We start from the raw sequence: 14,045 nt of genomic DNA, 5'->3' as shown, positions 1-14,045 counted from the left end.
CCTCCTAGCTTCAACACCTTTGGATTACAGTTTAGAAGAACCAATACCACAAACCACAGCACAAGGGCCAAATCTGGCCTGTATTCTCCAAATTTAACTGTATGTTGAGGGTGGCCTGACCAGGTGTCAAATAAAAGAACAGCATGCATGTATCTTTTATCTTTGTACCATTTGTTGAGAGCAGAAACAGAAACTTCTGTTGTGACTGGGTTTTAGTTCAACAATCAAAATGAAAAATCAAACCACTTCTAGGTAAAGGAGACCCAACCAGGGCTTTATATACTTCTTTAATATCTTAGGTGTCTATTTAACTCTGTGTGTTTATCTGTGTGCGTGCACGCACATGCACAAAATATTCAAGGAGGTATTTATAAAATTCGACTTATATTCCTATTTAAGTCTCTGTAGCTGCCTAGTGAGTGACTAAAGAGCCACTTTAAGGAATTAAGAAATAGCAGCCTTATTTGTTAATAGCCCCAAACTGGAAACCACCAAAATATCCTAAAATAGGTACATGGTTAACAATCTGGTACATCAATGCCATGGAATACAACTTAGCAATAAAAAAAAACAAACTACTGATATATATGGTAACTTGGATAAAGAGATCTCAAGGGCATTATGAGTAGAAAAAGCTAATCTCAAAAAAGTCACTTATTGTATAATTCCATTGCTGTAACATTCTCATGACAAAATTACAGAGACAGAGAACAGACGAATGGTTGCCAGGGGTTAGAGCTGGTTGGAGTAGGTGTGACTCCAAAGGGGTAGCATGAGGGAGATCTTCATGATGATGATAGCTCTGTATCTTGACTGCAGCGATGGTTACCAAAAAAGTGATAAAATGGTACAGAGCTATTCACACCATTGTACCAATGTCAATACCCTGGTTTTGATACTGTATTATAGTAACACATGAGGAAAATATTGGGGGAAACTAGATTTAGGCTGCATAGGACCTCTCTGTACTATTTTTGCAACTTCCTGTGAATCTATAATTATTCCAAAATAAAAAGTTTAAAAAAAATCACACACTTACATACACAAGGAAATATAATGACATAAATGAAACAGAGCCAATTTTATTCAAATTCTCCAAAATTTATGCTAAATATGTTAATTGTTTATAAAATGTTTCACCTTTGTATAATGGTTTTATTATTTCACCTTTCTTTTATAGTTTTTTCATTTTTTCTGTACAGTTCTTCAGTAGAAGCCAGAGTCCTGAGTTGCCCAGTTAGGAGCCTAAAATACACAAAGAGAAATCAACAGGGTGAAAAGAAATACTTTCTGAAAAGCCAGTTTCAAAAAAAAGTGATACTAGCAAAGTTTTTTAGCAATACTCCTCCCAAACCATTCTCTAAGATTTTAACAACCTCTTCAATTACTAAATGTGAGGTGTCTCAGAACAACAACAAAACACACCAAAATACCATCTGATACAGTTTCTCACCAATTATAAAGTATGACAATGACAATATCACCAATATTATTACCAAAGTCAATACAAATTGATCCTTAAGCATACAGAAACAACCAGTACATAAAAGTTATTTTTCAGGCTCAGTTATTCTGGACTTGGATGAAAGGCAAGGACAGTAATTTCCTAATTCTTCCTTCTCTTTTAAAATTGAAGGACTATGCTAAGGACAAAATCTGATGCTAAAACTTCAATCAAATGAGATCTTTGAATGTACCTCAACAGTTTCCTAAAAATGTCCTACCCTCCAGCTATACATAATCATAATGACTAAAGAGCATTAGAGGTAGTGTGGAATCCCAAAATTACAAGGCCATTCAAATTCCTTTAGTATCTAATATGCAGGATTTCTACCAAAAAGAGGGATATATTTTTCTGACAATTAAATATGACTTTCAGATAAAATCAAATTTTATAAAATCAATACTAATATATATAAGAAGATCAACATTTTTACAGAAGTAGTTCTTTAGATTTACTGAAAGGAAAATGATTTCAAACACTTGAGAGATAACACATGTAAGTTATCATCTGCCAGTATCAAAATGATGTGTTGAAAACACCGAGGAAATGAGATAATGAAGGCACACAGGAAGGGTAAAAGAAAAAAACCCAATTATGGTAAAACTAGGAACACTTAATTTTTTTTGCTGCCTTAACTAACGCATAATACATCTAAGAGAGAAACCTTTTCCGTTTAGTAATTTCTTAAATAAAATGTTTATACCCCCAACAAACACAGAATCAGATACAACCAAAATTAATTTGTTCTCAAATGAAGTCCATGTAACAATTATATTACATTATTGCTAAATCCCAGACAGAAGAGAAGATGTGTGGTTCTTACCTCTGATCTACTATTCTGATTAAGTTTCTTCTCAATATTCATCGCCAACATCTGGCTTCTAAATGAAAGGCTTTTGGTCTTTTCAATCACTTGCTGATAGGGTGAGACTGCATTGTTACCCATAACCACATGACCCTACAATGAGACAGAGGGAAACTGATCCTGTAATGTTAACAACCAAGTTTCTCAGGTAAGTCATGAGGATGACATCACAACCTACATGCCTGTTGCAAATATTTTTATGCACAGAGATGACAATATTCATCCAACAACACAAAATAGAAGGTTGCTGTTGCCTTCAAAAAACTATTATACATTAAAACAAAAATTCTTAATAGAATAAACGTCCTAATAAAAACTTCTCCCCAAAGTATCAAATAATCAGCAACTGATATCTAGTATTTTGCACAGATAACATAATACTCACTAATTTAGAATCAATCTTGGCATCCAGTCTTGCATTTCTAATCAAATTTACAATCCACCTTTCAGCTTCTTCTGGAGTCATGTTCAGTTTATCTGCCAACATGCTAATGAAAAAAGAAAAAAATGACATTATCTGGGTCTAAAAACTTAGTTTCATATACATAGTCTTTGACCTACACTCTGTATAGAAATGTTTAGGTACTTATGGGTCACCTTCTCTTAAATATTATGAGTCTTAAAAGTGCACTATTGATATTTGTGCTATTATCTTGTACCGTTCACAATCTATCTCATTTCACCAACCAGACTGTAAGATCCTTGAAGGTAGGGCCCCATATTCTGTATTACAGAAATTCTATTACAAGGAACATCAGTAGTAAGAATAATAAAATGTAACACATAACTAAAACTCAGGGCCACTACATGTTTGTTATAAATTCTAAGGACACTCCCTAGAACTAGAACACTATATAACCTAAATGGCCACTGAATTTAAGGGAAAAGAGACAGACACACATACACAGAAAACACGAAAGGAGAGGGGGAGGGAAAAAGATGACAGACACCAAGACCCTGATCTGAAGCCTTTGATGTCATCAACCAATCTGCATTTTCTAATTTATGGTCAGGTTGAAAAAGAGGCCACTGCAGAGCTTAATTTATCAGGACTAACACAAACAAGCCTTGCTAGTAGGTAAGCCAGTCAGTCACCTGATGAAAGAGTATCTACATATGCATGTATAGTATTTAGAAGGATAGTATACATATATGCATATACACAGGTGTTAGACACAAACATTAACTGTCTCCTTTTACTTGTCTTCACTGAAGATATTGCACACTTGCTAGGCCTTCTAATGTTATCACTGGTTTAATGAAAAAAAAAAAAAAACCCTAGAATATCAGTAACAAAATAATTCCTTAGAATATTATAAACTAAAATTCCTGATCTGACTGCATTCCCAATTTTATAATATAAATATTCAAGATATTGCCAATCATATAATTATGTAATTCTGGAGCTCCCAACCTAAAAGTAACCAATCAAGTTAATAAAAATACCTTTATGGGAATAATATAATCTGTGCTATCCCTATTTTATATGTTTATTGTCAAAGAGAAGAATTTCATTCAAAATGTAAAAATTAAGTTAGGCTATCAATAAAATCATTACACACTAAATTACAAACTAAAGCTATGAAGACAGTCATTTAAAATTTATCCCTAAAATATGCTTGATGTTAAAAACATCATGATGAGTATGAGCCAACTCAACCATAGAACTCCCTGGATTTACATGTCAAATTCTGTTCTCTGTCTTTTTATGGTCAATTTTGCTTTAAGTACACATTCTCAGCAAACACAAAGAACAATTAGTCCATGACTACTACTTCAATTTCATGATCAGGTTTCATCTTAGTCTCTTTGTTACTGCTCTCTAACCAAACCTTATTTTATTTAAGCTACTAGAAGTAGGGAAGTGTGTCATTTTACTGAAAGAACCAGGCATTTTTTTGACTAGGAAAAAATCCTGCAGCTGGTGTTTCCTGTGGCTTCTCAATAAACTCCTTGTGTTTCCTGCAGGTACTTGACTTATTTTAGAGATGTGTAAATTTCATTCTCCTGGGCTTTCCTGGTGGCACAGTGGTTAAGAATCCGGCTGCCAATGCAGGGGACAAGGGTTCAAGCCCTGGTCCGGGAAGTTCCTACATGCCGCAGAGCAACGAAGCCTGTGCGCCACAACTACTGAGCCTGCGAGCCACAACTACGGACGCCCGCGTGCCTAGAGCCCGTGCTCCGCAACAAGAGAAGCCAACGCAATGAGAAGCCCACACACCACAACGAAGAGTAGCCCCTGCTCTCCGCAACTAGAGAAAGCACGCACGCAGCAAGGAGGACCCAACGCAGCCAAAAATAAATAAATTAAATTAATAAATTAAATTAATAAATTAAATAAATACATTCCATTCTCTTCTGTGCTGCTAAAGTAAGCAACTGCCTAATACTTTTATTTGAAGCTGCTACTCTAAAGGTAAAGAACATATTTTCCAAAAGATATTATTTTATCAACTCCTATAACAATTTCTCTTTTGTATGTCTCCTGCATTCCCCCAAAATACAACTCTTTAAAGTGAGGCCAAGACCATTTTACTCTGAAAAGCACAAATGAAAACAGTTTATACTGAATATATTAAAACTCCAATCTTCAAGATCTCTATATACTGCTTTTCAAAATAGACATGTTATTCCTAGTAGCTACTAATTATGTACAGTTGGTTTTGTACAGATTTTTAAAAATTATAATATAGAACCTGTTTATGCAGGCTGTTTACATAATTAAAATTATAATGAAACATTCAGTCTCAAGCCTAAGTTATTGATCAGATTCCTCTTCTTGCTGCCTATATCAAACTGAGAAGTCCTGTCAATTATCTCTTTAACCACTGCCTCTAATCTAAGTTCCCTACCAAACTACTCTCATCTTGAAAGACTCTCCTCTTCACCAACCAGACTAAACCTCTCTGTTCATTAAACATAGCATGTTTTTAACCACTTCAGGACCTTTGCACATGCTGTGCCTTTTGCTTAAAAGGCTAATCCACCTTTTTCTTCACTAAGCTATGTGTTACATGGGTATCAGCTAAAACAGCACCCTCATCAGCCTTCCAAGACACCTCTACCAATCATGACAGATCTGTTTGATGCTTTCATGGCCCCCTATTTTTTTCAGAGCATTCATAGAGCTGTAGTTGTTTTACTGAGTATCTGCTTTCATGATAGACTGTATATGTACCCCAAGAGCATGCATCATAGCTTCTTTGTTCACTGCTATATATCCAGCAATTAGCACAATGCCCAGTATACAGGAGGCAATTAAATAAATACTTATTGTCTGATTCCTACCCTAGTCCCTACCCTAGGGCTCCATTACTATTTCCTAATTTTCTAACTAATCTACCTTGAGTCTCTCCTTAATCTATTTTACATAGTTGTCAGCTTAGTCCTAAAACCCAACTACCACTTCATTCCTAAATTCCTTCCAAAACTTTAATAGAGCCCTTCTACCAAAACAATAAAATTCAAACTTCCAAGTTTCTCTTTCAGGGTTCTCTACAATTTAGCTACAATCTAATTTTCCAGCCTTCTCTTATTCTTCCTCATGAATACCACACACCAACCAAATAATTCATTCAACAAAATATGAACTATGTTAGATGTCTGTGACAACATACAGTCTGCTCCCCACTTTCATAAAGTTTAAAGCTGGAGACTGGGAAATTGGGGACAATCACCTAATACCCCAAATATATAAACTATTTTAAGTGTAAGGATGAAAAAGTGGAAGGAGCTATGTGACTGCAAAAGGGTTTAACCAGTTCCAGTCTGGAAGTTTGAGGACAGTTTAAGTAAAGAAATATTTAAGGTCAAATTTTAAGATAAAAGAAAGAAAATTCTATGCTGTATAACTCTACCTAGAATTTTCCATCCCTCTTTTTTCTTTACATACATATTCTAAATCTCATATTCCATCATGGTTAGAGCAATCTGGCAACATGCATCAAGACCCACAAATGTCTGCATACTCTGACCCATAATCCCACTTTGGGGATTTACTGTTTTGCAATGTGCTTGTTGATCCTTTACTTTTAAATCAAGTCAAGGAAAAACTTGAAATAAGGTCCGAGAAGTATTAGTAAATTATTGATGGTAACTCAGGTTATCTAGGCTACCAATCACTCTGAGAATAAGTAAGAGAACGTGGCAATAATCCAGTTTCTTTCAAGTAACAGGAAAATATACACAGTAAAAGTAATTAAATAATAGAGAGAAATCCTCAAAGTCTACAATTCTCTTACATTCTACTGATTTTATGAAAAAATTAGTAAAGGTTTAAAAATAAAAATTTAATATCCTATTAAAGCTTAAAAAAACAAAAACTTGCCTTAAGTTATCCTACACCATGTTAATTTTGTGTTTTTAAAATAATTCAGTTTATCAATAAATTAAGACAAAATGTATCAAAAGGCAGAGTTTCTGAGAAAAATACCTAATTCAATTTAGGTTTCAAACTCAAAAATAACTTCCAGATTATTTAGATTACACTAAAAATCTCAACCCTGTCAGTATGCAGCTTAAAGAAGATATTTTAGGCTTAAAGACTTACATTTAAGACATGACACCATAAAACTCCCAGAAGATAACATAGGCAAAACATTCTCTGACATAAATCATACCAATGTTTTCTTAGGTCAGTCTCCCAAGGCAATAGAAATAAAAGCAAAAAACAAACAAACAAAAAACCAAATGGAACCTAATCAAACAAAAGCTTTTGCACAGCAAAGGAAACCATAAACAAAACAAAAAGACAACCTACTGACTGGGAGAAAATATTTGCAAATGATGCGACCAAAAAGGGATTAATTTCCAAAGTAAACAAACAGCTCATACAACTCAATAACAAAAACAACAAAAAACAACCTAGTCGAAAAAATGGGCAGAAGACCTAAACAGAAATTTCTCCAAAGAAGACATACAAGAGATGGCCAATAGGCCTATGAAAAGATGCTCAACATTGCAAATTATTAGAGAAATGCAAATCAAAACTGCAATGAGGTACCACCTCACATCAGTCAGAATGGCCATCACTAAAAAGTCTACAAATAACAAATGCTGGAGAGGGTGTGGAGAAAAGGGAACCCTCCTACACTGTTGCTGGGAATGTAAATTGGTGCAGCCACTAGAGAAAACAGTATGGAGGTTCCTCAAAAAATGAAAAAGAGTTGCCATATGATCCAGCAATCCCACTCTTGGGTATATATCCAGACAAAGCCATAATTCAAAAAGATACATGCACCCCTATGTTCACAGCAGCAATACTATTCACAATAGCCAAAACATGGAAACAACCCAAATGTCCAATGACAGATGAATGGATAAAGAAGATGTGATATATATACACAAAGGAATACTACTCAGCCATAAAAAGGAACGAAATAATGCCATCTGCAGCAACATGGATGGACCTGGAGATATCATACTAAGTGAAGTCAGACAGAGAAGGACAAATACCACATGATACCACTTATATGTGAAATCTAAAATATGACACAAATGAACTTATCTATGAAACAGAAACAGACTCAAGGACAGGGAACAGACCTGTGGTTGCTGAGGTAGAGGAGGGCTGGGGGAGGGATGGTTTGGGAGTTTGGGATTAGCAGATGCAAACTATTATATATAGAATGGATAAGCAACAGGGTCCTACTGTATAGCACAGGGAACTATATCCAATATCCTATAATAAACCATAATGGAAAGAAATATAAAAAAGAATATGTATACATATAACTGAATCACTTTGCTATACAGCAGAAATTAACACAACACTGTAAGTCAACTATACTTCAATAAGATAAATTAAAAAGACATTTAAAATATTTGTGTAAATCCCTTATTCCCATCTTTTAGTTGAAGAGCTCTCCTCCTCAAGTGACACAACAACATGATACTGAATATGTTAAGTCAGTAATACATAAGACCCCAAGTAGCCCAAGCAATCTTGAGAAAGAAGAACAAAGCTGGAGGCATCACACACCTTGACTTCAAACTATATCACAAAAATACAGTAATCAAAACAGTATGCTAAACACAGTAAGTTCCTTGACATAAGTCTTGGTGATGATTTTTTGGACCTGATACCAAAAACAAACCCCAAAACAAAGGCAACAAAAGCAAAAATAAACATCAAACTAAAAAACCCCTGCACAGTAAAGGAAACCATCAATGAGAAGAAAAGGCAACCTACCAAATGGGAGAAATATTGCAAAATATTGAAAACCATGTATTTAAGGGGTTAATGCCCAAAATACAGAAGGAACACATATAACTCAATATCAAAACAAGTAATTTGATTTAAAAATGGGCAGGGGATCTGAATATTTTTCCAAGGAATACAAACAGATAGCCAAGAGGTATGTGAAAAGGTGCTCAGCATCACCAATCATCAGAGAAATGCAAATCAAAACTATAATGAGATCTCTCACACCTGTTAGAATGGCTATTACCAAAAACATAAGAAATAAGTGTTAGCATGAACGTGTAGAAAGGGGAACACTTGTGCACTGCTGGTGGTAAAGTAAATTGGTATAGCCACTATGGAAGACAGTATGCTAGTTCCTCAAACAATTAAAAATAGAACTATCATATGATCCAGCAATTCCACTTATGAACATTTATCTGAAGGAATTGAAACACTAACTTGAGAAGATATACTTAAACCCATATTCACTGCAGTATTATTTACAACAGCCAAGACACAAAAGCAACCTAAGTGACCATCAATGGATGAATGGATGAACAAAATGTGATACACACACACACACACACACACACACACACACACACACAGGAATATTATTCAACCATTAAAATAATGAAACCTTGCCATTTGTGACAACATGGAAAGAACTTGAGGGCATTATGCCAAGTGAATTAAGTCAGACAGAAAAAGACAAATACCATATGATCTCATTTATACGTGGAATCTAAAACAAACAAAAATTGCTCGTAGTTACAGAGAAGAGATTGGGGAGGGGGGCGGGGACTGGGTGAAGGGTCAAAAGGTACAAACTTACAGTTACAAAATAAGTAAGTCATGGGGTATAATGTACAGCATGATGACTATAGTTTAGAGTAAATCTCATCACAAGAAAAAAAAATTTGCAACTATGTGTGGCAATGAATGCTGACTACAGTTATTATGGTGATCATTTCACAATATATACAAATATCAAATCATTATGTTGTACACCTGAAACTAATGTAATGTTTTGTTATATATTAATTATATCTCAATTTTAAAAAAAGAAAACTAAAACAAACAACAAAAACTATCATTAATATCCTTAGCAAAATTAAAAACCACTGTAGTATTGCATTCATAAAATAAGAACAGAACGCTATAAAGGAAAAATATTCAAAGAGTGACAGAGGGCTCTTGGAAATTAAAGAGTAACATTAGAGATTTGTTGTTTTTAATCTACCTAAGATTTGAAAGATGTTGAGAAAATATCCCAGAGTGTAGAACACAAAGACAAAGTGATGGAAAATAGAGAAATGACAAGAAAATTGGAAGCCTGGTCCAGCAGGTCTAATACCTGAACAATAGAAGTTCCAGAAAGAATAAACAGTGAACATAAAGAAGAAAGAAATAATTCAAGAAAATTTCCCAGAACTGGAGAGCATGAGCTTCCAAACTAAAAAGGTCCTATATGAAGAATTAAAACAGACCTAAGCTAAGGCATATCATTGTAAAATTTCAGAGCAATGGGGACAAAAAAAAAAGCTTCTTCCCCACACATTTCTAGACAGGAAAACAAAACACCTGTATAAAAGATGAGGAATAAAAATGGCTTCTGACTTCTACAACAAAAGCTAGAAAGCAAGAGAATCACGTCTTCAAAATTCTGGAGTTTTCAAATGAGAATACCATGCCTAGCAATACCACTACTCAAGTATGAGAGTCAAATACACAATTTTAGATGTGAAAAAATTTACCTCCAAAGTACCCTTCCTTATAAAGCCGCTGAAGAATATGATAATGACCAAATATGATAATAAAAAAAGAAAAAGGAAGGCATAATGCCCAAGAAACTGGAGCACTATCATAGTAGACAAGCTAAGGGAATCCCCAGAACAAATGACAAAGAGAGATAAATATGAACCTGACAGAAACAGGAACGAGTCCAGATTTTTTTGAGGAAGATAAAACTAATAAAATAATCATTTTTCAGAAGAGATTTATAAACTGGCAAAGAATCTGAAGTAGAATTAATGAAAAAGACATTAAGAAGAACAATGAAGCAAATGAGGGGAAAGTGGCAATTATCAATTACATGGAAAATAAATACTGAATACTAAAACATACTATAGATCTACCTTATTTGAAAAAAGGTACTAAGTTAACTTAGCATGTATTTGGTGCTAAGTTCAGAAATCAACACACAATTTATAAAAGATTAAAAAGTTCAGAAAAAGTCCCATATATAAATGAGAATTTAAAGTGTGATATGGGTGGCATTTCAAATAAGTGGGGGGAAGGATAGTTTTTCAATAAATCATGTTGGCTAGCTATTGGGGGTGGGGGGGAGCTACTCTCTATTCCCAAATAAATCATTGATGGATTCAAATAGAAGAAATAAAGCCATAAAGGTCCTAGAAGAAAACATATAAATAGCATATAAACCTATTATGAGAAAGAACTTTTAAATAAAATACAAAATCCAGTACCCTAAAGGAAAAGCTTAGTAACTTTGACTAAATAAAAATATAAATCATTCCTTTGGGGGGAAAAAAATAGAATCCTAAGTGCTATATCAAGGCATAGAAAAAATAAGTATTTCATTCTCTATTCAGTTTCATTAATAAAACATATTCAAGACTCTTAGCACAAAACCAGATACTTTTCTTCTTTCTGGGAAGTAATTAAGACCAGTGGTCCCACTCAAGCACATAAAATAAATAAATCTAAATCTAGAGAACCAATTAGGCTTTCATCAACTCTAGGCTAATTGTTTATCAGGTTTTCAATGACTAATCTTTTAGACAGTCTCCCTTTTCTGAACCCTCCTATAGCCCCTGCCCTATATTAGTATCTTAACAAATAAGGATTTGGGGTCCAGCATTTCACAGGCATATGTATTACCTGTTTAAATAACCTGGCTTTCCAAATTTTATTTGATAAGCACAATTTATTTCAAATAGTATTGACTTTAGCATTAAGCTATGGAAACCTCTAGCCTGCTTTTCACTGAAGACTGTGGCTAACTATTTAGCATATCCAAAGAGCACCAGTGTTTTATAACTGTATGCTATGACAACTAATTAAAGAATAAGTGTTAAGTGTAAACTGTGTTTAACTGTAAGATTAGGAGGAAATAGGAGAAAGAAACCAGGAGAAAACTGAGAAAATGCTAAATTCTGTGTATGACAAATGAAAATTCTCACTGAATTTTGCAACATCGCCATTAGTCAAAAATGACGGTATAGAGCTTCCCTGGGGGCGCAGTGGTTAAGAATGCGCCTGCCAATGCAGGAGACACAGGTTTGAGCCCTGGTCCGGGAAGATCCCACATGCTGCAGAGCAACTAAGCCTGTGCACCAGAACTACTGAAGCCCGTGAGCCTAGAGCCCGTGTTCCCAACAAGAGAAGTCACCACAATAAGCCTGCGCACCACAACGAAGAGTAACCCCTGCTCACCGCAACCAGAAAAAAGCCCGTGTTCAGCAATGAAGACCCAATGCAGCCCAAAATAAAAATGAATAAATTAAAAAAAAGAAACTTCTGATAAAAAAAAAGACAGTATATTACTTTATAGTTAACACAGAAATGGCAGTGATAATGGCTGTTAAAACGATTTAATCTCCATCTGGAAACGCACCTTTTTATTTCTAACATCAGGAAGTATAATTAAGAATACAAATTGCTAAATGGTAATAAAAACTTTAAGGAAAATATTAAGATCTAAAATGTTACTTAATAAAATAAGCAAAGTAGAATGACTTCATAACTTAAATGCAAGAGCAGTTGGCAAATACATACTTTTGTGAGAAGCCAAAACTAACCCCCATAGGGAAATTATATTAATGTATGCTCCAAAATGTTTATCATACACATTCAAAATATTACTTCCATACTTTGCTTTTATCTACAATTGAAAACTGGTCTAAGAATTATTCTAGAACAGTTTTTAAATTTCAGACATACACCATATCTGATAAACTATTCGGCTATACTAAATGAAATCCCACCACAGTAATCTTTTTTGACAGACGTTGCATACTTTATGGTAAACAGATTCGAAACTTATCCTACAAATCTATAGGGTTGTATATAAACCGATAAAAACATTCTTAATATGCATTTCTACAAAGATAACACTATCACATGTGCTTACAGCCACTTAGTGAAGAATCCTATCAACAGAGAATGTTCCAAATCACAAATGGAAAGAGTTAATAAACAACCATGCGTTTTATAATACTGAATAGCATTTGATATGCGTCTGCTGGGGGACAGAAAGGAAGACAGAGACAAATCTTCCCTGCCCAACCCTAGAAAAGATCGAATATCAAATAACTTTAATTAGCAGCAGAGAGAGGCCAGCATAAACTAGTGAATGGAGTAATTTGTCATAATTAATATATTGTGGAAGAGCCTACTTAAATATATCCCATTTAGAGAATTATCAGAGTTCACTGAAACTTCAATCCAAATTACTTCTCTGATTTTTCAATATACAAATAATGTCCATGTCATTCTAATTACTCTGTATTTTTCTTCAAAATGCCTATCATAATTTGTAATCTTATCTTTATTTAATACCTGTTTCTTCCTCTGGATTTTAAGCTCTAAGGCTATGTCCAAGAAGCACTCATTCACATCCGTAATATTTTCTTCTTCAACAACTGTACTAGTTACACTGCTCTTAACTAATTATATCTTAAAGTATATCATACATATTTACCCTCTTTAGAAAGCTGAACATTGGGCTTCCCTGGTGGCGCAGTGGTTAAGAAGCTGCCTGCCAATGCAGGGGACACGGGTTCGAGCCCTGGTCTGGGAAGATCCCACATGCCACAGAACAACAAAGCCCATGCGCCGCAACTACTGAGCCTGCGCTCTAGAGCTCCGCGAGCCACAACTACTGAGCCCATGTGCCACAACTACTGAAGCCTGTGCACTGCAACAAGAGAAGCCACCGCAATGAGAAGCCCGCGCATCGCAACGAAGAGTAGCCCTCGTTCGCCACAACTAGAGAAAGCCCCCGCGCAGCAACGAAGACCCAACGCAGCCAAAGATAAATAAAAATAAATAAAAGCAAATCATATCTAAAAAAAGAAAGCTGAACACTATCTTTTAAAAAATTTTGCACATTCTTGAAATGACAAAATTTCAGAAATGGAGAACAGATGAGTGGTTGCCAGGGGTTAAAGAGAGGTGGGAGGGAAGTGGATATGGCTATAAAAGAGCAATTTGAGGAATCCTTGTGGTGACAGAAATGTTCTGTATCTGAATATATCAACAACAATAATGATGGCTGTGATATTTTACTATGGCTTACAAAATGTTACCATTGAAGGAAACTGTGTAAAGGGCATAGGAGATCTCTTCATTATTTCTTACAACTGAAGGTGAATCTATTATCATCTCAAAATAAGAAGCGTAATTTTAAAAAAGAAGTTTTGCATCAGGGTTACTTAGAGGAGCTTTGAAAAATACAGATGCTGAGT

General features: G+C 34.8%; 1 protein-coding gene across 1 annotated transcript in view; it reads right to left on the bottom strand.

Moving 5' to 3' along the window:
- Positions 1-1,052: 1,052 nt before the first annotated feature.
- Positions 1,053-14,045, bottom strand: part of EIF3E (eukaryotic translation initiation factor 3 subunit E) — a 49,758-nt gene continuing 36,765 nt past the window's right edge. The window contains exons 11-13 of the mRNA XM_082601833.1: positions 2,755-2,857; positions 2,328-2,462; positions 1,053-1,245 (exon numbers count right to left, since the gene is read on the bottom strand). Of these exons, the coding sequence (XP_082457959.1) occupies positions 1,207-1,245; positions 2,328-2,462; positions 2,755-2,857 (277 nt within the window). The 3' untranslated portion in view covers positions 1,053-1,206. The remainder of the gene's footprint in view (positions 1,246-2,327; positions 2,463-2,754; positions 2,858-14,045) is intronic.

Source organism: Mesoplodon mirus, assembly GCF_964341445.2.
Source record: "Mesoplodon mirus genome assembly, chromosome: 16".
NCBI classification, from domain to species: domain Eukaryota; kingdom Metazoa; phylum Chordata; class Mammalia; order Artiodactyla; family Ziphiidae; genus Mesoplodon; species Mesoplodon mirus.
The sequence above is the reverse complement of the archived record's forward strand: the minus strand, read 5'-3'. Positions and strand labels throughout refer to the sequence as shown.